General features: G+C 38.7%; 1 protein-coding gene across 5 annotated transcripts in view; it reads right to left on the reverse strand.

Annotated features, from left to right (window-relative positions):
- RYR2 (ryanodine receptor 2) overlaps window positions 1-23,886 on the reverse strand; it is a 572,172-nt gene that overhangs the window by 155,419 nt on the left and 392,867 nt on the right. For all 5 annotated transcript variants that reach the window (XM_033099500.1, XM_033099502.1, XM_033099501.1 and 2 more), the window contains 8 exons: window positions 20,652-21,432; window positions 17,866-18,066; window positions 11,780-11,885; window positions 10,297-10,440; window positions 8,327-8,600; window positions 4,337-4,451; window positions 2,873-3,005; window positions 2,572-2,675 (listed from right to left, as the gene is read on the reverse strand). In XM_033099500.1, coding sequence (XP_032955391.1) covers window positions 2,572-2,675; window positions 2,873-3,005; window positions 4,337-4,451; window positions 8,327-8,600; window positions 10,297-10,440; window positions 11,780-11,885; window positions 17,866-18,066; window positions 20,652-21,432 — 1,858 coding nt within the window. The remainder of the gene's footprint in view (window positions 1-2,571; window positions 2,676-2,872; window positions 3,006-4,336; window positions 4,452-8,326; window positions 8,601-10,296; window positions 10,441-11,779; window positions 11,886-17,865; window positions 18,067-20,651; window positions 21,433-23,886) is intronic.

A 23,886-nucleotide genomic window follows, 5' to 3' on the forward strand; every position in this document is an offset into this window, starting at 1 on the left:
GAATATTTGATAAATTTAAAAAATGTCTAATGACCTCTGCTCCTTCCAAGATATTGAAAGATTCTTCTAGGATACAAAGGTATTTTAAAGAAGTGAATTACATCCAAAATGGAATAGCAATTTGATGGTAGAGGAAAGTGTCTGAGAAGACACACAGACAAATAGAGAAAACTCAGCTTAGAGTCCAACGTCCTGGGGTTTACATCTGATCTGCATCACTTACTGGGTCATTCCAAGCAAGTTACTTCACTAGGACAGTTTTACTACCTATAAAATTTGGGATAATGCTACCTATCTTTTAGTATTGTGAAATTTAACACATTCAAACTTCTGCTTAGCTTGGTCTTTTAAAACACTCTTTTTATATGAATGTTGATCCTCTACAATATTTCATAACTGATCCAGTTTTAAAAGAAACCTCTAACATAGTCATTGTCAATGGTAGTTGATTGTTAAAGGATCGATTTATCAAATGAATTAAGTTACACCCAGCTCAAGCTAAATCAGTTTTCAAAACAAGACAGCTAAAAAATATCTCATACCAACTTCATTAAGGTAAAATTTATGTACAATAAGCTCATCTACTTACAAGTTCAACGAGCTTTGAGAGATTGCACATCTGTAAGAACTCTGCCATCAAGACGCAGCTTATTTCTGTCACCTCTCAGGCCCCTGTGCCTTTGCAGGCCTTCCCTCCCTACCTGCCTGAGCCTGGACAATCCACCTTCTGTCAGGACACAGTTTGTATATTCTAGAACGTTTATGCCCCAATCATCCAGTGTGTATCTCTCTGTGCCGGTCTTCTTGCACTCAGAATGAGGATTCTGAGATTCATTCATGGTTTGCTGTGGCACCTTCAAAACCTCATTCCTGCTTAGAGCCTAATAATAGCATCCCGCTGTGGTTACAAAGACCCCAGTTTTGATTATCTATTTGTCGGTTGATGGACACTTGAGTAGTCTCCAGTTTGGGGCTAGGATGAATAAAGCTGAGGTAAACATATCTTTGTGTGGACATATATTTTTATGTCTATTGAGGAAATACCTAGGAGTGAAAAGGCTAAGTGTATGTTTGTGACAGGCGCATGTTTAACTTGTTAGGGAACAGCCAAACTGCTTTCCAAACTGACATTAGCATTTGTCCTCCCAACAGCAGTACATGATGTTCTGTTGCTCCACACCCTGGGCAACATTTGGCATTATCAATTTTTTAAATGATAGCCATTTTAATCCACAGATAAAAAAGACTTCAAATTATGGATGGCAGAAAATTCTCCTGAGGTTGGTCGGAGATGCAAAGCTTCATGACCCTTGAGTGGCATGTCAGAAGGGTTTGGGGACAAGTTCACTTTCTCATGCCCTCAGCAGCTATGCATTGAGTGTCGACCTGAGTGCCAGTGCTGTTCTCTCCAAATGGGACAAAGAAGTGATCAACGGAGAAAAATGTGCTGAACTCACTGGCCTTACATTATGGCAGGCAGCAGATTTTTAAAAAATACATAAATATATAGGTTTTAGTAAAAAATGTTTATTTTGAAATATAAATATAATTTTAAACTATAAATGTTTATACTATACTGATATAAATATAAATTAAATGAAAATGTACATTTATGTATGTAATATACAAATCCACATTTTTTTCAACTGTAGAAGCTAAAGCAGTAAAGAGGATAGGAAAAACAAGGAAGTGGAGAAGAGTTTTCGGTTTTAAATAGCATGAACATGGAAGCACTGAAAAGAAGGTGACTTTAGATCAGTAACTGTAAGGACATCTGGAAAAGAGCCATGAGGACATCTGGCAGAGGAAGGTTGCAGATGGAGGGAACAGCAAGTGCAAAGGCCCTGAGGTAGCAGCACACTGGCCAGTTTCAGAGACACCAAGAGGTCCAGTGTGGCTGGAGCAAAAAGAGAGATCAGAAGGGCTGTGGAAATGAAATAAAACTGATATGTGAAATCAGCTGGGGTAGGAACTGCTGAAATGAGGCAGAAAGTTTTTGAAAAGTTCTGGGCAGAGGATTCATATGATCCTTTTAAGAGTCTCATTCTGGCTACTACATAGGGAAGCAAAGAAGGATCAGGAAGACTACTTAGATGGCACCTGCCATTAAAATAGGGGGAAATTAATCTATATTCTGGCAAACATGGATGTGGTGGAATATGCTCAGGGTGCCTGACCTGAGTATATCACCGATGCCTTCAATTGCAATACATAAACTTCCACATAATATAAAATGTACGAATGAGATGTTCAAATCACATTTTAAAAAATTGGAACACTATGATTAAAGCAAAAGTGACAGCAGATATCAGGAAAGGACAAAAACACACAGGAACAAAGATCAAGTTGATTCTCTTTCCAGACAAAAATGCGTGTGATCACAGGAAACACCTCATCTCAAATTTTTTGTTCTTTATAACTTCTTATTATACTACTGTATACGTAACGTAGGTATAGTATATAAGATATATAGTTATAGTAATATAATCATAACTATATTATAGTTATATTTAAAGAATCTTGAGACACAACTCTGAACAAGCAGGAACACCAGGGCAGAACGTTGCTTACCTTTTCCAGATCAGGCTCACGCAAAGCTAAGGCCAGCTCGTTATTATCCATCACCGAGGCAGCTGCCACATCCAGCGGTGTTGACCCTCTCATAGCTGGGGAAGCTGTTAATCCAAACCAAGATGAAACAGACCCTGGATTGTGCTGCAACTATGAATTCCAGGTAAAAACACACTTTCACTTAAAATTTAATTTCTAAGTTCAACACATACTGCCCTAACCTGAATTAACGTATATTACATTGGAGTAATTATATTCTTTTTTATCTTAAGGATTAAAGAAAAGTCAGAAATTTACTCACCGAGACCAACACTGCTGTTTTCCAATAAATAACTGAGATGGTCAAACATAGCTTTTTGATTCTGCCTACTTATCCGACAGAAGTAACAGAGAAAACGGCAACAGTTGGCCACCATCTTGGGAAACGTGATCTCCTACATGAAGAGCATTTAATTAGCTATGAAGGGAAATTATCTTTATAAAATTAAGTTCACAGGTTGATGTCTCAATCACATCATCAACCCACATGTGCCCATGTCTGCCAAGCCTCAATACTGAAGATCTTCCCACTTCCAGACTTGGACTCACCTAGTCCTTGACTCACAGAAAATCATCTGACACTAATTGTGAAACTTCAGTACCATCAATGGCTGGATATGGACTTAATCTACAGCCCTAAGGCTGAAGGTGGCGTGAGCCTGGATTAGGAATCGGGCAGGGTACCACTATTAGCTGTGCTTCCTTGGGAAATGATGCAGTCTTACCGTTCTGTAAAATTGGAATAAGAGGGACAATACTCACTTTAGATAAGAAAGGGGGCTGCCAATGAGACTCTTGAAAAATACCCAGCTTATTATTTGGAACACATAACAGAGCGAGTGTTGTTTGTTACTATTATTCTTGTTATCATTAAGATTCCAGGGATTCAGAATTCCCCTGATTTGCACCCGACATGTCCGCCATGATGATGAGCACCGGGACCAGAAGTTGGATCCCACCAAACACATCTCCCTTGAGTGCCAAATCTTGCTCTAGGATATGCAGATGATCCCTGGAGTCCTTCTTTAACAAAATATTTTACAAATATCTTTATAAATCTGCCTAACTTAGTAGACTGAACATGAGAATTATGGACTTGTTTCCATATTTTGAAAAATACATCGTAAAATTTAAAAAAAAAATTGAAATATATTTTGGAAATCAGAGGTCATAAAATTATACCGATTTATACGAAGTTATTTGTTATATTACTTTATTCATTCAGTCTTAAAGAGGTTTATTTTAAAATGCAATCCCTTAATAACTCACCTTAGAGTCTTACAATAAATATTCCAGAGCACCACCGTCAAATCTTGGTCTGGATCAGGAATTCAATGGGACCAACTGTCATCGGAATCAAGGGGAATGATTGGGTGGGTCTGAAGGATGTGTTTGTGTTATTGACCTCTAATGTGATGGAAACTGATTTATAATTCAAAACTTTAAAAAATTAGGATAGAATTCACTTTTAAAGTTTCTAAATATCCCCTAAATGATAATAATTTAGGATATAGCAAATCACACAGCATAAGTTAAAAATTATCAATATCAAAGGAAAACCCTCTAGTAGTCTATCCAACTCTCAATCTGTAAAGTTTTGTTTTTTCCACAGGTGTCTTTAAAAATAGTTCTCCTAAGAGAAGAAATCCTTATTAAGAATATGCAATGCATGTAGTCCAGGAAGCTGGAATAAACAGCATCCCAAGAATCAAAGGTCGTCCTTTACCTTGGACTCCCCACCTCCGAGGACGTTCACCATGACCTCCATCACTGTCTCATGCATCCCCAGTGCCCTCATGAGATTTGGGTGCTGGTAAAACACTTTGTTATTCATGATATCCCTACAAAGAACAACACAGGGAAGGAGGGAATGCAGAGGTCAGAGCAAAACTTAAATACAAATCTATCTGAGATCCTGATAAATCTTTTGGAAATAACTACTGGCAATCACAGTTAAACCACAAAAGTTAATAAGTACAATTAATTGAGTTTTCCTCAAAAATTCTGATAAACTATCAAAATAGTATGCAAGTTGTTTTCTTTTCAATTACAAGAAATGTACGAAATGTGTAAACATTCACTAATATGAAATATAGTTTTGGACACTTATCATTCCTAATGTATATTCAAATGTGTTCAACCTTCTTTTGTATAGAAATAAGAATCAGTGTTACACCATGTTTATAGGAAACTGTCTATATCAATTATTAATAGACAAGTATATCTGCATTTCATATATGCTACTTTAGTACTGTGTTCAATATTTGTATGTTTAATAACAGTTACATTATTTCCTGTTACATCCTATGTTATCCTGAAATGCTTTTTAAAGGATACATATTCTCTAAGAGAAGCTGAATACACATGAAGTCCAGGTACAAGCAATCCAACTCATTAAAATGGACATTTCAATTTAAAGAAACCACAGCAGATGGTACCTAAAATGTTTTTTCTCATTATTATTGCATTATGATATTACAATATGTGTATAAAGGTATTCCTACGGATATTGTTTTGTAGTCATTCTAAATGAAGAGCTCTGTTAATTTTTCTTTTAACATAAATCAAACTGATGCAAGAGGTTTTTTTTCTATAGAACACTTTCCTGTCAGAATTACAGCAAAAAAAATAATGTACGGATGGTAAGAAATCAGAAACTTTGCTTCCAATCTGATTTCCATAATTGAGTCACTCACCCATTCAGTCACATGCTAACTTTTAGTTACCATGGATGTATCGAGAAAGTGGAATAGTAGGATTCTTCTATGATTCTTTTTTTTTTTTTTGCAGTTTTAGTTGTGTGTTTCTTCTTTTTCTTCCTTTTTTTTTTTTTTTTTAATAAAGAGAGAGCTTTTAGATAGCACAACTCAGAGCACTGACTGGGGGTCAGGACTAATGCAGGTCTTATCTGTTTCATGCAAGAAGAAATAAGGTAAAAAAGGCATCCATTTCCTTCAGTAGAGAGCAGGCCATTCAGCAAGAGAACCTCAACATTCAAATCAGTTACAAACACAGGATTTGTTCTCTTGTCCATTCAAATCCTTTGTATGACCTAACTTTGAAAGTCTTAATTGAAAAATCTTGTTTGCCTTTGTTCGAGGTAAATGAAATGGATTTATAATTCTACCACTGAGTAAGCAGGTTGTCACTTACTAGATGTGTCTATTTTAGGAATATTTCTAATGTCACAAAAATACACTTTATTTTGTTTCATAATGATTTTGAGTTTTATCACTACTTTGGTTTATATGTTAACAACACATATGTTATGTTGGTTTATATGTTAACAACACATTTTATTGTTATATGTTCATTTGGGAAAGAAAGTGCTCGCCATTTCCTTGAATCCTTCCCTTTTCGTTGGTTAATTAAGATCACTTACTCTGAGAAGCTTCCTAGGGTTACATTCATGTATTAGTATTCAAAAAAGACTCATGCTCATATAATTATGAATAAAAGCCATAAAGTTTCCTTTGGTTGTTCCGACTCTTCTGTACTCCTTCTTTGTCCAGTTAGTAGATTTATTTTTAGTGTGTAACCATTATAATGACTTTAGAATATAACCTTCTAGTTTATTTTTGTGATTTCAAAAACTTAATAGTCTCACGTACAATACACAGTACTGCTTTATGAATTTAAAATTTATATAAATGATATCACACAATCTGAATATTTCCATACTTTTTTTCCCACACAATTATGTTTTTTTTTAGTTTGTCAACGATAAAACTGATTATTCTGTATTTCATTAGGTTTTATTTTTCAAAGAACCATCTTTAGGTTTCTTTACTCCTTTTTACTTTTTCTTTGCATTCTATTTTACCTATGTCAGTAGTCAGCATCATTAGCTCTTCTTTTATCTGATATTTATAGAAGTAGATTACAGCTTTTTTCTCCCCTTCCTTCCTTCCTTCCTTCCTTCCTTCCTTCCTTCCTTCCTTCCTTCCTTCCTTCCTTCCTTCCTTCCTGTTGAGTATATGTATTCTACATCACTTTTCAATATTCTACTTTCCAGATTTCTACATCTTGTTTAGGTATTTTTCTTGTGAAAAATAGAAGCTTTTATTTTTCTCTGGTATATGAATTCCCTCTTATTTTCATATCGCCAAGTTATGCAAGCTTAATGGTTGCTTAGATTTGTGTGTATACATACCAGTAATAGTCTCACTAAAACTTATTGCTTCCCATTCCTTCTCTCTGAATTCCATTTTCTTTTCTCAAATGTACAGCCGTTAGAAGGTCTTTCACTGAGGGACTGTAAGTTAACATTCATAAATATCTTTGTTTTGCCCTCACTCTTGAATATAGGTTATAAATTCTAATCTCCAAATCCATACAAAGTACAAGCTCATTCTGCTGAATTCTCAGTTGGGTAACACATTCTAAATTGATGGTTATTTTCTGTCAGAACTTTAAATGTAGTGTTCCATTGAGTTATGCTTCCAGTTCTGCTATTGAGAATTCTAAATATCATTTCTTTGCCAGTGTTCTGGCTTTTCTCTATATAGTCTTGTAAAATAGTCTATCACTGGTTTTATGCAGTAATAAATTCATACATTTATCTGTCTGTGGATGTGGAACTATTGGTGTTTTATGAATCTGTGAATTCATGTTTTTCATTAATTCTGAAAAACCCAAGCCAAGAGCTTTTCAAATATTCCCATTCTCTAGTTCATCTGTTCTGTTGTTTTCTAGAAATCCTATGCAGCAAATACTGGAACATCTTATACTATGCCCTAGGTCTCTTAACTTCTCATTTGTATTTCTTTATCACTCAGTTCTGCATTACTAATTTCCTCAGCTCTATGACAGTATCTATTAATTTTCTCTTCAGCTAGATATTATCTGTAATTTAACTACATCATTGTTTTAATGTCAATTATCATATTTTTCATCTCTAGAAGTTCTATTTGGATCTTTTTCAAATCTTCCTGAACTCTTTGTATATCTTATATTTGAAGATTTTATTTATTCCTTTGTGTACAGTATCTTTATGTTCTCTTTCTGGCATTCTATTATCTGAAGTTCTTGGGAGAGGTGTTCTAACTCCACTATTTATTGTATCTACAGTTCCTTATTTATGGTGAATTGTGTCTTTATGTGCTTTGCAATTTTTGATTATGTGCTTATCTTTGGTAATATTTATGTGTTTCTTGCAAAATTTCAAAGTAACTTGAGCCGAGAAAGCATACATCCAGGCCATTTTTTATGTTAATTTCTCAGCTTGGGGATCCTTAGCCTATGCATGAGCTATAAATGTTAACCTTCCAATCCACGTGAAGAACAACTTACAATGCTAAATTCTTAGAAGGGTTGTTTTTCCCCATTCTTTTTTCAAGGCCCAGTAGATACAGACAACCATCCTTATTATTTCCTGCTTATAAATGTTTATCTCCCCATGAATTTTAGTGGATTTTTATTAACCTACATGCTTATACACAATTACACATACTGAGAAATTAATAAAAAACAAACTCTAAGGTATTTGTTGTATATCGTAGTCATCTTAGCATCTAGGTGTAAAATTAGACATGTATTTATTGAGCACTTTTTTTATTTAGCTTTCAACTTAATCTCTAGAAAAAACTACAATCTAATTTAATGACCGTATAATCTTGACAATGGATTTCCATTAATGTGCCTATTGTGCTAGTATTAGGATAAACAATTAGAAGAAATACATATGGCAAAAGGTTGTAATAATTACATAATTTACCCTAATCCACGAATCATAAGCTTCTCTTCCTCTTTGCCCATCCTCACACTCAGCAGAGAACGAATCTGACCAAGAGACGCCAGCAGATTGATGGTGTCCTCCACGGAAACGCTGTTTATGGTGTAGGTTTTTGGCAGAGCACGAACCAGACCGCCAATGCCATCATACTGTCGATGGAGCAACACAAACATGGCCCTCACCAACTCAGGGTCTTCAATGACAGACTCTTGAGCCCATCGAACCATTGTGTCAGAAATCAGCTGCTGAAGAGTGGCTGCAGAGTCATTATTGATAATTTTTTTTTAAAAAAAGGAAAAATAGTAAGAGAAGACAAATTACTTGGGCATTTCAACTGCATATCTCATAACCCCAAACTCATATGAGTACCAGAATTTTTAGGAATATTCTTTGAAGGCAATAAACTTCATTTAAACATATATATGTACGTCAATAAAGATGGGTTATAGACATGCAAGAATGAAAATCCACAAACTTCTCTTTAAGAACCATTTTTATAATTAAAGGATTTTAGTTGTTTCAAAACCACTATTGGGAATCCATAGGGCAATCACTGTGAGTGGTGCTGCTCCTTTATTTTCTTTGCTCCATTACTTTCCTCCCAGAAGATCTCAAGTCATATATCCTTGTAAAGGTAAGTCATAGTCATCCAAGGAGCTATCTAGTTACCCAACTGTCTCCTCATCTGAGTCATTTGCAATAGATCCACATGTAATTATATTTCTACTTAAATCTGGATCCCAATTGCCACTTAAAATGTCTTTAAAATGACTTGCTTGTGAAGCTGTATTAAAGTGAAAAATCTTTCCATATATAGATTATTTGCTATGTAATATATAATGTAGTACACTTAAAAACAATACAAATTCCAAACCTCTTAAAATAACTACTACAATTATCAAAGCTAAGTAGGGTTGATGTGACCAATTCATACATTATGAGGTATTTAATTCCTATCATCAGTACTCCGGATGATTTTGAAAAGAAGCTGTTTAACCTGCTTTAATCTATACATTATTTAAGAAAAAAAGAAAACCTACCAATTTTAACCAACTACAAAATGCAGATTAAATACCAATATACTTCCATATACTTCAAAACCACATTGTCATTTTAAATAGGTCAAATTCATAAGCTTCATAATACCAAAAAATAATAAGAAATGTTGAACTCGGATTTTGAAGAAGACCTGACTCAAATTTGACACTAAGAAATAAATTTAGACTTAATTGTTTATAATGGAAAGGGTTTCCATTGTAAGTTCGTGAGAAAAATTTTGTTTCCTGATTTTATTTATTTATTTATTTTATCTTTCAGTAAAAGCTGTTATCTACCGGCACTGCATCTGAAAATGAATGGAGTCCTAGGACTGAGGTGACATGTAAGCAGATCTCACAGACCTACTTCTGCCCCTTCCAGATGAGGTGGGTCTGGGAGACTCCCTGTCCGTGTGCTCACTTGTTTTCACGGAGTATCAGCTGTCACTCTTCAGTGAAATAGGATATGAATGAACCAGAAACGCATAACCATTTAGAAAATATTTCAGAACCAAAATATAGTTACAGACAATATCTATTTAAACTTGAAAAAAAGGTTTAACTTGATGCAAGAATATTCGAAAATCAATTGCATAATATTTAGCTAGGAAGGCTGCATGACTGCGTTTTATTTTCTCTTGATAGTCTCTGAACTAATACCTAAACTTGCAGCGCTCTAGGGAGCCCGTCCACCCTTACAGTGCTGCTGTCTCTCCTATACATGTCCTTTATATGTCTGTTCCTATACATATAGTTTGGTGCTGCCTACTTCTGGTGGCTCCAGGCATCTACTTAGGATCTAACTCTTGGGAGCTGTGAACTCAATTTTCTCACGGGCTCATCTAGTGAGACAGTAGCGGGAGGAATGAGTGTCAGCAGTGGAGTCACTCTGCAGTGCCCCTTCGTACTGCTTACAGGACTTCTTGGCGTCACTCTCAACTGGCTTTTCAGTTTGTTTCTTCTTCAGGCATGTCACCTTTTCTACCAGGGACAGCAGGCGTCCTCTAATTGTTAAATCACTGTTTCCATCCAGAGAACCATCTTCATCCAGCTCAATTCCTAAAATGAACAAAGCAAAGAGAAAGAAGAAAACAAACACTTAAAAAATACGTTTAAGAGAAACACTTCCCAGGCTTTGCCACCTTTTCCAATCATGGCTGAAAGCAACGCCGCCATGTCTAAAACATTGGACAACACTGAGTACGCAAGCTCGCCCACTAGCACGCAGAGATACGATTCACCATTGGCCTCTTTTCCTCCTCTCTCTTCTTCCTCTGTTCCTGTGGGCTCAGGGCCAGCACAAAATACAAAACTGAGCACAGAGCAAAAGACTCTCTCAGGAGTCAAGATCAATTCTGCTATTGGAGCTGATTGATACAAGCATCTCTGACTTTGGGCGCCATCTGTCTAGACCTGCAGTTCTGCCTGCCTAAAACCTCCCTCATTTTTATCCCCCTCACTTGGCTCCATAAGTGTCCGTGGTATTTTAATGAGCTGAGATGCAGAAAATAGTCATAATTAGGTATCCTAAACTAGGGAGTGTTTTTATCTGAAGCAGTAATTCTACCATTTTAGAATATTCCCTATATTTATATACAATACATATTAATATAGTATATAAATATAGTGTGTGTGTGTGTGTGTGTGTGTGTGTCTGTGTGTACATATATACATATAACAACTTTCTGGCAGTCATTTACTGGTTCTTCATAAACTATTCAAGATGGTGCTTTTATTCTCTTTATTAAAATAAAATAAAATCATACCACGGATGCTATACCTATCACTTAAGAAATGGCTAATTCATTTTCTTTCCCTAGAACACAGACTTTATCCACATTATTTCATAAAGACAGAAGGAAGTAACCATCCAGAACATCTAATCAATTCCATTTTAAACATTCTTTGAATAAAAGGAGAGGAGAATTCCTTTAATAGATTTGGGCTACTGACATATAATTTAGTGCAGGATTTCCTTTGGCATTAATTTCAAAAAATATATGCTGGATTTCCTAGGCCAGTCCTAAAAAGCAACCCTGCAATCAGTTTAAATACCACTGTCTGTGATCAAATTTCTTTAGACAACATTAACCTAACACTCATCTTCTGCCAAAAGCATCTGGTTACAATTCCTCATTCTCCTTTCCCGTGCCCTGCCACTGAGGTTAAGAGGGAAAAGAGGGAGAATTTCAGTCATCTTCTGCGCCGACTGCCTTTCTGATCTCTCTACTCCTCCTGACCACGCCCCACAGGATCAGTGAACCATTTTACCATAATAAGTATTCTTTGGTGACCTCCTAAGAGGCATCGTGCATATTGGTGAGCCTATTACATATATACTTACTTTTGTACCAGTATTTGTACATATAAGAAGAGCTGTACATCAAGAAGATCTTACCACAATGTGCCATCAGATCTTCATGAAAATCCAAGAGTTGGTCTCGGATTTCTTCAGGACATGGACACTCGCTTTTGTCATCCTTGAAATTGAGGAGCATATTGATCTGAAAGTTTGGAACAAGAAAGAGGAAGAACAAGAACGAGAGAGAAGTGGATTCAGGAAAGACACAGCAAAGATTGTGAAAACCAAAGATGTTCAAAACCTGTTTTTAAGTACTCATAAAAAAAGCCCAACAGAGGAAAAAGTATTCCTATCATTGAATCCAACAAATAACCACAAAATAAATGAAATCACTCAAAGCTTAACACTGCAAAACAGTCATGCAAGTTTCTTCCTTTCAAAATGGCACAATATGTTCGACCCATGTATACTTAGAGTCCTTAAATCAACTAAGCTCTAAATGTTATTAAAATATTTTATTATGCTTCTCCTAGATTTCCATTTTCTAATTTCTACACCTTATTGAATATTTTAAAGAACTCTTTTTTGAGAAGTAAAGAAGGAAAAATCTAATATAATCGATAACTATGCTTTTGTTAAGAGTTCAGTTAAACAAAGGGCAAGAAACTTTCTTCCATTAAATTTCATTTTAGACACTGTAATATTACATTTATGAATGAAGAAAAGGAAGGTCCATTGCTGTTCCATAATTTCCCTTTAGGAAACAGCTGTTAAGTTTTCTTTTTAGAGTTTTTTTATGTGAATTTTTTTAAACTTTTATTTTGAGTTCATTGTAGATTCATATGCTATTCTAAGAAATAATACAGAGAGAGATCCCATGTACCCTTTGCTCAGTTTCCCCTACGGTAGCATCTTGCAAAACAGTAGTACAGTATCACAACCAGAATATCAACACTGATAAGAGAACTCCATCATCTCAAGGTTCCCTCCTGATATCTGTTTATATCCACACCCACTGTCCTCCTGCCTGCTCCTCATCTCTAATTCCTGTCAACTACTAATCTATTCTCCATTTCTGTATTATGTCAAGAATGTTATATGTTGTATCATACAGTGTACATATACGTATTCTCATATGATGCTCTGGATGTCTGCAGGGTCTGTAGTGATACCTCATTTCATTCCTGATATTGATAATTTGTGTCTTCTCTCTTTTTTCCTTTGTCAGTCTTTTTTAGAGTTTTGCCAATTTTAATATTTTACAATTACCAGCTTCAAGATTCACTGATCATTTTCAATTGTCCTGTTTTCAGTTTATTGATTTCTATCTGCTCTTATCTCTATTATTACCTTCCTTCTGGTTGCTTTGGGTTTATTTTGTTCTTCTTTTTCTAAATTCTTGTGGTGGCCACTTAGATTATTGATTTGAGTGTTTTTTTCACTTTTTAAATGTATTTCCCTCTCAGCACTGCTTTAGCCATTTCCAAAAATGTTCTCTCATTTCAATGTATTTTTAAATTTTCTTTGAGACTTCCCTTTCTTCTTAAACCGTGGATTATTCAGAAGTGTATTGTTTACTTTCCAAGTTTTTGGAGATTTTCCTGTTATCTTCCTGATATTGATTTCTTTTTTTCTTTTCTTTTTCTTTCTTTTTTATGTGGGGAGGGGAGGTCAGGCTTTCTTTCTTTTTTTTTTTTTTTATTAAAATTTATTAGAGTGACAATGGTCAACAAAACTACTTAGGGCTATATAAGTTTCAAATGTACAATTTTACAATACATCATCTATATATCACATTACGTGTTCACTATCCAGAGTCAGTTCTCCTTCCATCACCATATATTTGACCCCCTTTACCCTGTACTTGATCCCTGTTTTACCCCTTTCCCTCTGGTAACCACTAAACTATTATCTGTGTCACTGGTGAAAAAGGAACCCTCATACACTGTTGGTGGGAATGTAAATTGGTACAACCACTAGGGAAAACAGTATGGAGGTTCCTCAAAAAATTTAGAATAGAATTACCATATGACCCAGCAGTCCCTCTCCTGGGTATTTACCCAAAAATTTTGAAAACATTTATCCGTAAAGATATATGTACTCCAATGTTCACTGCAGCATTATGTACAGTGGCCAAGACATGGAAACAACCAAAGTGCAAAGTGTCCTTTGATAGATGATTGGATAAAGAAGATGTAGTACTATACACAGTGGAATACTACTCTACCATAAGAAAAGATGAAATACTGCCATTTGCACCAACATGGATGGATCTGTTGTTGATTTTCGACGTAATCTGTTCCAGAAGTTCTGAAACGTTGGAAAACAGCTGACAGCTAGTCCTCAGGATCTTGCACTCAGCGGAAGCCATGTGACAAGTTTGACTTCCGAGGCATGTTTGAAAACCAAAGCATTTACTTCCGAGTTTACGGTGTTCATAAACCAAAATGTTCATCAACAGAGACGTTTGAAAACCAAGGTACTACAGTACTGAACTAAAAAAAAAAAAATTCTGCAATAAAAAAATCCAATTATTCTACATTTGTTGAGGTGGTTTTATGGCCCAGGACATAGTCCATCTTTGTGCTTTATGGGCACTTGAAAAAAATGTGTATTCTGTTGTTGGGTATAGTCCACAAATATCCAAAAATCCTGTTAGCTGGTGATAGAGTTGCATTCTCCTATATGCTTCCTGATTTTATGTCTAGTTTCATCAATTATCGTGAGAGGGGTGTTGAAGTTCCGAACTATAATTGTGTATTTGTCTATTTCTCCTTTCAATTCTATCTGTGTTGATGTCACATATTTTGTAGCTCTGTTGTTCAGTGCATACATTATCAGTGTGTAATGCCCCATCTGTCTCTGGTAATCTTCCTTGCTCTGATATAGGCACTCGTACTTTCTTTTGATTAATTTTTCACGACATATCTTTTTTCATCCTTTTACTTTCAGCCAACCTACATGATTATACAGGAAGTGAGTTTCTTGTAGACAGCATGTAGTTAGGTGAAGTTTTTAAAATCCATTTCCCCAAACTCTGTCTTTTAACTGGTACATTTGTTTATATTCATGAATTTGTTGATATGCTATGTTATTGATATGTCTGTTATTTTACTTGTTTACTGTTTGTTCTGATTTATTTTTTTTCCCAATTTGCTGTGGGTTCCATGAACAAATTTTAGGGTCCCACTTTGAATTATCATGGTATTTTTTTAGTGTATTTCTTTGTAAAGCTTTTTTAGTGGTGGCTCTGAACACTACATTATACATACACAATTTATCACAGTCTACAGGTATCAACATTTTATTAGTTTGAGATAAGTGCAGAAGCCTTATCTTTTTTATGTCCCTTTTTCTTCTCCATTTAAAATATAATTGTCTTAAATATTTCCTATCCAGCTAACCCCATAGAAGTTGGGACACTGACGGCCCTCACAGTCAAAAACCTATGTATAACTTAAGTCAGCACTCTACATATGTGGATTCCCAACCATGGACTGAAAAGGCAGTTGACTCTTGAACAACATGAGTTTGAACTGCACGGTGTTCACTTAAACATGGATTTTCATGTAGAGAACTCAAGGGGAAAAGGAAAATGTACTGTATTTACCAATGTCTTAACACTTTCTGCTGTACTTTCTTCCTTCCTGATTTTCAAAATTTTACTCTTTCTGTTTAAAGAACATCCTTTAGGCATTCTTTCAGGATAGGTGTAATGCAGCGAAATAATCACTGTGTTCCTTCATTGAAGGAATGTCTTGATTTCCCCTTCATTCCTGAAGTGTATTTATACTGAATATAGAATTCAGGGTTGACAATTCTTTTCTTTCAGCACTTGAAAACTGTGCTACTTCTTTCTGGCCTCCATGTTTTCTGAGTAGAAATCTGTTGTCACTCAGTCTGTTTTTCTTCTATAGGTACCATTTCTTTTTCACTACTCTCAAGTATGTTTCTTAGTCTTTAGTTTTCAGAAGTTTGACTATATGTTTGGTCTAAATTTCTTTGGGTATCCTGTTTGGAGTTTACTCAGCCTCTTTTTTTTTTTTTTTTTAATATCTTTTGCCAAATTTGTGAAGTTTTCAAACAATAGTTTTCCAAGTATTTTTCAGGTCACCATTTTTCTCCTGAAACATTTTGTCCCTGAAACACTCGTGTCACAAATGTTAGATCTTTTGTTATATTTATACTTGTCCCTGAGAATCTACTTTTTTTCCAGTCTATTTTCTGTTTTGTGTGCTGGGTGATTTCTACTGTTCTTTCTTCAATTCAGGTTCAATGATTCATTTCTCAGTCACCTCCATTTTGCTGTTAAGTCCATCCATTGAGGGTTTTTAAATTTTGGTTATTGTATTTTTCACTTATAAAATTTTCATTTGATTCTTTATATCTTCTATTTCTTTGCTGGGACTTCCTTCCTTCCTTCCTTCCTTCCTTGCTTTTAGAAACAGTTTTATGATGGCTGCTTTAAAAGCTCTGTCAGATAATTTCAACAAGTTTGTCATCTCACAGTTGGTGTCTATTGATTATATTTTCCCTTCAAGTTTTTCCTGGTTCTTGGTGTAGTGCATGATTTTTAATGAAAACCTGGACATTTTTGGTATTATGTTATGAGACTTTGGATCTTATGTAATCGTTTGGCTTCATCTGATACTATCTAGCAGGACTAGACCTTGGTTACATTTGTTACTGCCAGGTGGGAGCAGAAGTCCATTTCCCCACTTGGTCACCTCGGACACTTGAAGGAGGGAGGACACCTTGTTCCTGCTGGACGAGGCTGAAAGCTCCAGTTCCCTACTAACCTGTATTCATACAACCCCGGCTGGTCCTTCTCCCTCGATGGCCTCTACTGACACTTTGGAGGCCTCATGTCCACTCAGCAGGATCAAGTCCCAGCTCCCAGCCTGAGTACCTCATTACAGCTGGTGAGAGTGGAAGGCTGGACTCCTGACTCGGCATTGCTGGTTGGGATTGGGTTCAGGGTACAGTGTTTCCTCTGGTTTTTGGCTGGAGTTGTGCAGTTATTAACTACAAGTTTTCTGTCTGGCTAAAAAGACAGACAGTTTTCCTGGTCCTTTGGCTGCGTGTAGAAGGTTTCTGTTGGGGCTTTTCTTTTCTCTGCTTGTTGGCGTTCTGGGTAGCCAGTTTCTTTAGCCCCATATGTGGGACAGATGAGGCAAAAAGAAAACCCAAGGGAACTCACCACCATGTCTTTCCTCAGGTACCGAGTTCTGTTCTGTAGCTAGCCTCCTTTCTCCTCTCTATCTTTCAGAGTCTTCTTATGCTGTCTTTTATGTAATGCCCAGGGTTATGGTTGTACTTACAATAGGGAAAGGTGAATGTACTCCATCTTTCCAGAAGCAGAGGTCTCCCAATAACAGTTTAACAAATGGAGATAATCTGGGAGGGGTTGGACTTGCTCTCTGCTCAATAAATGATGTGTATAAAAATAAACAACAATCTGTGTCCCTTCCCTCAAAGAAATTATTCTGGTGAGAAAAAATTAATTCTGCAGTAAGTCCCTAAACACTTTCATCTGGAGGTATCTTGAATCTAGAGGGAAACAGTAAGGATAAGATATTGAAGACAAGATCTGTCAGCTGTATCTTTGACCTCCATAGCTACCTCCTGGTAATTTCTCACACTGTGAGTCCCATCCTGAGGAAGACTCCAGATTCAGTCAGTTCTTTGGTTCTGCTACACCCAGGGGGACCTCAGTTTGGAGGTGAACGACAAGAGGAAGAACTGCAAACAGGTGATCAATCTTGCAGCAAGAATGGTAGCAATGAAATTTCATTCTTCTATGGAGGGACTAAATAGAAAGTGTCTAGTATCGAGCCCTAGGAGTCAAGGGTTCCTGCTAGCTGGGATGGAACCGTATCAACCATGAAGAACCACCTGCTGTTGGATATTGTTTCTATTTGTATAACTTCAGAATCTTGCACACTGGTTTCCTCAAAGAGTTCATGATACACTTGATCCCTTGTAATAAGTCTCTCATTTGTTTAAACTAAACAAGTAGATTGTTTGGAGAAACTAAGAATACCAACTGTATCAACTTGGCTAGTTGAAAGAGAACGGGAAAAAATACACTTGTAACTTATGATATAATTTTGCGATGCATGGATCCTGAACGAGCTAAAACCCAAAGGAAAAAAGGAGTACCTTTCAACTTATTCACGTACCTGTTCTTGAGGTGGTGACCTGAATTCCTTTGTTTTCCTGGCTGTGAGTGCAGCCGACATGTTTAAGGCTTGCATAACTTCATTGTATCGGAAGCGCTGATTGTCTTGGAGCTTAGCTACAAAGTCATCTGAAAAGGCCACAATGGCTTCTATCCGGTGCCGGATCTGGCAGTCACAGAGGTATTGAAGTAACAGGCACATCTAAAGGGACAATTAAAGGGACACCAAACTGAATTTCTGAACCTTTAAACTGTTAATGGATAGCAAATCAAAATCAATGGCAGAGATCCCTAGAGGCCACCTCTTCTCCAGTATGAACAGAATCCTGGTTTTGCGAAGGAGGCCCCAGGAAATGCAACAGAATTTGAGCCAAAATGGCACATGAATGTCTGTTTGGAGGACACTCACTGTCCCGGCCTCCTCTGTAGCTTCAAGTATTATACGGCCAAGGAGATATATAAGGAGAAGTTTGCCAGAAGTCTTCTGGGAATGATTTTTCCATCATTAATAACAGACTAGAACACCCTCTTCTCAAAATTAATGCTACTGGGTCGTGACACGATTACTGGAAGAAGATGTGGTAACACACCTTTTAGGATGAAAACCGTAGACTGAGGGTCACAGAAGGATATTAAGGTCTGGGTTCTTGATGACATCACTGAACTACTATACCATGAGCTAAAGAGACAGAGAGAGACAGGCAGAGACCATGTCACATAGAATCGAGCCCTTTGCTAAAACCAGCCGTGTGATGGATTTTGAATTTTAGTCTTAGTACGGTTGAAACCACTGAAGAATGTTAACAGGAGAATTTTATTCTAAACCTCTTAGTGTAGCTGCTATGAGAAAAACAGACAAGAAGAAAGGAGAAGGTGGTCCTCAGTTTTAGAACTGTCTACCTCCAGACTTTGCATGTAAGTTAATCAAGTGTTTTCACTGTTTATTCGCTAAATGACTGCCCGGAATTGTCCTACCAGAAGCCCAAAAGATTTTTAACTGATACAGTAACTTGGTAGAAACGTGCCTACCAGAGGATGCTCTGCCCAAGTTTAGGAAAACATTTAAATACCCTTGCTACTAATTGTGATATGTATACAAGGCAGTGTTTAAAAGGACTTTCAAACCCTGTGTGTCACCATCTACCAAAGAGCCGTTTCTGTCAATGCCAGCTCTAATGTAGCCTTAGTGTCAGTTCCCCTCCCTCTGTCTCCTTTGCCCCACCCTAGTGTAAGCACTGTCCCCTTGGGTCTGGGCCCATGTGACAGTCTCCCAACTCAGGGGCCCTGGACCACCTTCTCCTTTCTTCTTGTCTGTTTTTCTCATAGCAGCTACACTGAGATGTTTAGAATAAAATTCTCCTGTTAACATTCTTCAGTGGTTTCAACTGTACTAAGACTAAAATTCAAAATCCATCACACGGCTGGTTTTAGCAAAGGGCTCGATTCTATGTGACATGGTCTCTGCCTGTCTCTCTCTGTCTCTTTAGCTCATTCAGCTGCTGCCACGTGGTCTTTTCCTGCTTCAGAACCCTCAGTGCCACATGCTGTGTGCTAAGTTCCCACAACACTCTTCCTACTTCTCCACACCCACTGAATGCCAGCTCATCAGTGACCTCAACTTAGAGAGGGTCTCGCTCACCTTTCTCACAGCAATCCAATTGCAATGTTTTTTCTTCTAGTAATCCATTCTATTCATTCAGATCGTTTAACATAAGTAGCCATGAGACATTTTATAAGAAATTCATCAATAAGTGTGTATTTCCCCAGGGACTGTAAGCTCCACGAAGGCAGGACCCACATCTGTTCCCTCCCCCAGCACCGAGTGCCAGGCTCCAAGGAAGACCTGACTGAGGAACGGAGAGCAGAGCAGTGTGCCATTGATAATAGTAATATACATCCAAGTGACTCTAATGGACCAAAGAGGCTAAAGACAGGGTCCTCAGAAATCATGATCACAAAGATAGGCCATGCCTTCGGTTCCTCAGAAACACAGGCAGGAGGTGGAAGTGACACATGTGAGACGGGTACTGCTACAGGTGAGCAAGTGCCCGAGATTGGCGAGAGTGCAAGGGGATAGGAAACGGTGTGGGATGCCTGCATTTCACACATTCCAACAAAATGCAGTGAGACGCATGTGCAGAAACAAGAGGAGCCATGCAGGAAATGGCTGATGATTTAGAGGGAGAACAAGAGCTGGCAGGACAGAAGCTCATAGCCTACACTCCTTTCAGATAGACAAACACACAAATATACACATGTGCAAATATACACATATACACATAAACACAGTATACACACATACCGACATAACTGTACATACAAATACAGATATGCACACCTACACACATGCAAACATACACACGCAAATATGCACATGCACTTATACACACATATACATAAATATGCATATGTGTACATACACACTATACATACACAGAAATATACATATATACACACATACACACAGAGAAACAAACAGTGATGACAGGCCACACTTGTAGACGTGTGACAGACAGACCTATATTTGGCCAAGGAAACTACCTAGACAAATAAACTAAATTTATCTTTGACTAATGTCAATTGACTCCATTAGAAAATTTACTAATTCCATTCCAAATGTAAGAAAATTCGATTGGTGGGTCCCAGAACACAACAAGACGACAATTAATTTTATGGAAACTACCATGCCACAAGAACACACAGACCAGTTTCAGGGCCTTGGCCCTACGGGACCCTGAGCTTCCCCACCCCTCTCCCTCCGCCCACCTGCGGCCCTTCCCGGCTCACCTGTAGCTTCACAGGCTCGGGCAGCTTCATCTGCAGCAGCCCCTCAGCTGCATCCCCACGTGTGCCCTCCGGCCTGGCATCGTCTATGCGGGGCTCCCTGGGCGGCGCCTGGCGCTCCTCGCCTGGGACGGCCTCGGTGAACACCCGGGGCTCAATCAGCTGCAGGATGTGTTTGAGGTCCTCGCTGTGGAAGACGCCCATGATGAGCAGCGTGTAGAAGAGCTTGATGAGGGGCACGAAGAGGAACTCGGTGGTGCCCCCGACCGGGTCCCGCGCGCGCAGGCCACCCTCCCGCACCGCCTCGGTCAGCATCTGCAAGGTCTTGGCCTTGAGTGTGTCCAGCGGGAACTCGGGGCTGTCCTGGTAGCAGTCGTGATTGACGCGCACGAAGCTGGGCGAGGAGAAGCGCATGCGCGGCCGCAGCGAGGTGCTGAGGCCGATGCCGGGGAGCCCGTGCTCCTTGTGCTCGTCGGGGAAGAGCGTGATGCTCTTGGTCTCCTCGGTCATGGGCACGATGAACTCGCTGTTCATCATGAGCCGCGCAGTGGCATAGGCGCTCAGATGGATGTCTATGAGCAGGTCGTAGTAGCCGGTGCGCAGCAGACCGGGCATGTACTTGCTCTCGATGGCATAGAGCAGCTGCGGCTCGTCCACGTGGCTGCACAGCGCGTGCGCCACGCGGTGGTTGCCCAGGGCGCACACAGCCGAGTACAGCCGCAGGGTGTGGTAGTGGAACTGCAGCAGCTCCTCCTGCTCCGTCAGCTCCAGGATGTCCACAGACCTGCAGGGCGGGGCAGCGAGAGAGCCGTTACACGGCCACAAGCACAGGGGAACTCAAAAGCTCGTGGAAACAGGCGCTGTCTTCTTTTTGCACGTGCCCTTTCCACGACATGTTTAATGGCAGCATAGGTTATTTAAAAATCACTTCTAGATGTTTTACAGCTTTTCTTCGGTATAGAATTTTGTGTTGAAAATTTCCACCACTCAAGCTTGGACTCCAATCATCTCCTTTCAGCCTAGGTTCTAGGCACCTCTTTCAGATACTTGGGTCTCAGTCTGAAGCGGGGGGACTCCCCTCCTTTCAGAATGCAAGCACTCCTTGGAAAATCCTGACTCCTTTCCACCTTGGCTAACTAGGTTTGAGAAGCCAGGAAACTTTGCCTTGGATTCAGGAGTCTGTGCCCTTGTCGCTGACCTGTGACTAGCTAGCCGCCTAACCAATTAGAAGGAGGTGACAGAGAGCTCATTTCTCCCTCATCATTTACCTTCTACCATCCCTCACAGGCATACACATATGCCAGTGTCACCCGGGTTTACGCCAGGTTAAGTGCAACTCATGGAGCACCCACTACACTGACATTTTCACTTAAGAAAGTTTTGCCTGGAATCTGAGTTTCCACCAGACTGCTACCCAGTTCAGGCCATTTTGCTTCTGCTACATATCATAACCATTCATCACATACAACCTTAAAAATATGGCCAGAATATGCCTAAGTAAAGTCTTTCCTTTTAGAATAGACTCCATTTTAAGAGCACATTCTTTTTATCAAATTCTTTTACATGTGCTAATTTTTCTAAACAATTTAAATTACATAGATTGTACATGGGTGACACTGTAGCATTAGAAGTAGAAACGTGATATATTCATAATCGAGGGTATCTCATTCATCTAGCAAGGCGTCCTTGGTGAAACTGGAAGAAACTCTCATCAGAACAGGGGTTATTATATATGTGTTTATTAATATTCATCCAGCACCCAGCCTAGTACACAGTAGGTACTGAATAATTATTGGTGATTATTTCTCGTTAAGCTTTGTCACTATCCTAGGTCCTCCATTATCCTGCTCGAGCCTAACCACTGTATCTATGCTTTGCAGGTCACAGGCACTGTATGAAAAGCCATGGTGGTTTCATGGTGCAGAATTTGTCCAGAGCCCACCTCTCAACTCTCCAGATCAAAAGCTTCCTGCATTAGAAACCCACCTCGTGCAGCACGTGGCCTTCCAGGAAACCACACAACTACTGGGCCCCACTGCCAGCACCTAATTCTTGGAAAGGTGTAACTGAGCAGCCCCCTCCCTCAAAGTGGAACAATGACTTCCAGGTCTCAGTCAAGCCTTTCAGTCTCCCAGGGAGTACAGGACGGTACCCCTCAGCCAGAATGATAGTCAGATACACAAATGTGTTCACTGTAGCAATGCAGAATATCTGTGTTCTAGGTTCTCAACGGAGAACATAGTCTATGGTCTCACGTCAGAATCAACGTACAAGGACTTCACAGTCTACATTGTTGCTGCCACCCCTAATCCACCCCCACCCCATTATTCACTTGATGATACCATGTTCTTTCCTCTCTCCCTACTAGACTAGTCCTTTAAGTAAGGGTCACGTCTGCTTTGTTCACCATTTTGTATTCAGTGCCGGGAATACCGAGGACACTAGTACCTGTTTGTGGAATGGATGAACGAGAGAATTCTAAAGGGTTTGTGGTCTACATCTCATAACTTTGCACTCGGGTCAAGGCAAACCAACGCACATACCTCAAGTAATATAGTGTGTCTTCCCACACCAATCCCTTCGAGTAATATTCATACTTTAACGAACCATGGCTTTCACAGGAGGGCAACAAAAGAAATAACTCTTTTGTTGGAAGGATGATGCCAAATATATAATCCAGCAGCTCCTTAGCACATGCTGTGGGTTACATTGCTGCCAGTAAATAATCCAACCACCTCTTCCCAGCATATGGGGTAAACTTATCTGCCCTACTTACTTTGGGTTAGACTGTATGACTGGCTTTGGACAATCAAACCTAAGTGGAAATAACATCTACCACAAGCAAAAAGAAACTCTTAGCCTGAAATGTCAGCCCTCCTGGACATGTGCCCTTGGCCCTGGAGACTATATGTCCCAGATCAGGGCTGCCCGGTGACTGGGGTCTTAGGGTAAGAAGGCATGTGTGCCATACCCACAGTCCATTCGCAGCCTGGGACAGAACTGCAGGGGACCCAGGACCTCCTGGAAGATGACCAAGAAATGTTTGTTTGCAGCCACTAAGATTTTGGGGTTGTTATTGCAGTAAAAGCTGACTAACACAACTCATTATATTCTTTAATAGTCCCCAGTGGAGACATTTTTTTGATGACTCTATATCATTGTTCTATTCATCCAATATTATGGGGTGTATATTAAGTATTAACTACTGTGCACTGGTCATATGAAGTGAACAATAGAT

Source organism: Rhinolophus ferrumequinum, chromosome 27, assembly GCF_004115265.2.
Source record: "Rhinolophus ferrumequinum isolate MPI-CBG mRhiFer1 chromosome 27, mRhiFer1_v1.p, whole genome shotgun sequence".
Lineage (NCBI taxonomy): Eukaryota > Metazoa > Chordata > Mammalia > Chiroptera > Rhinolophidae > Rhinolophus > Rhinolophus ferrumequinum.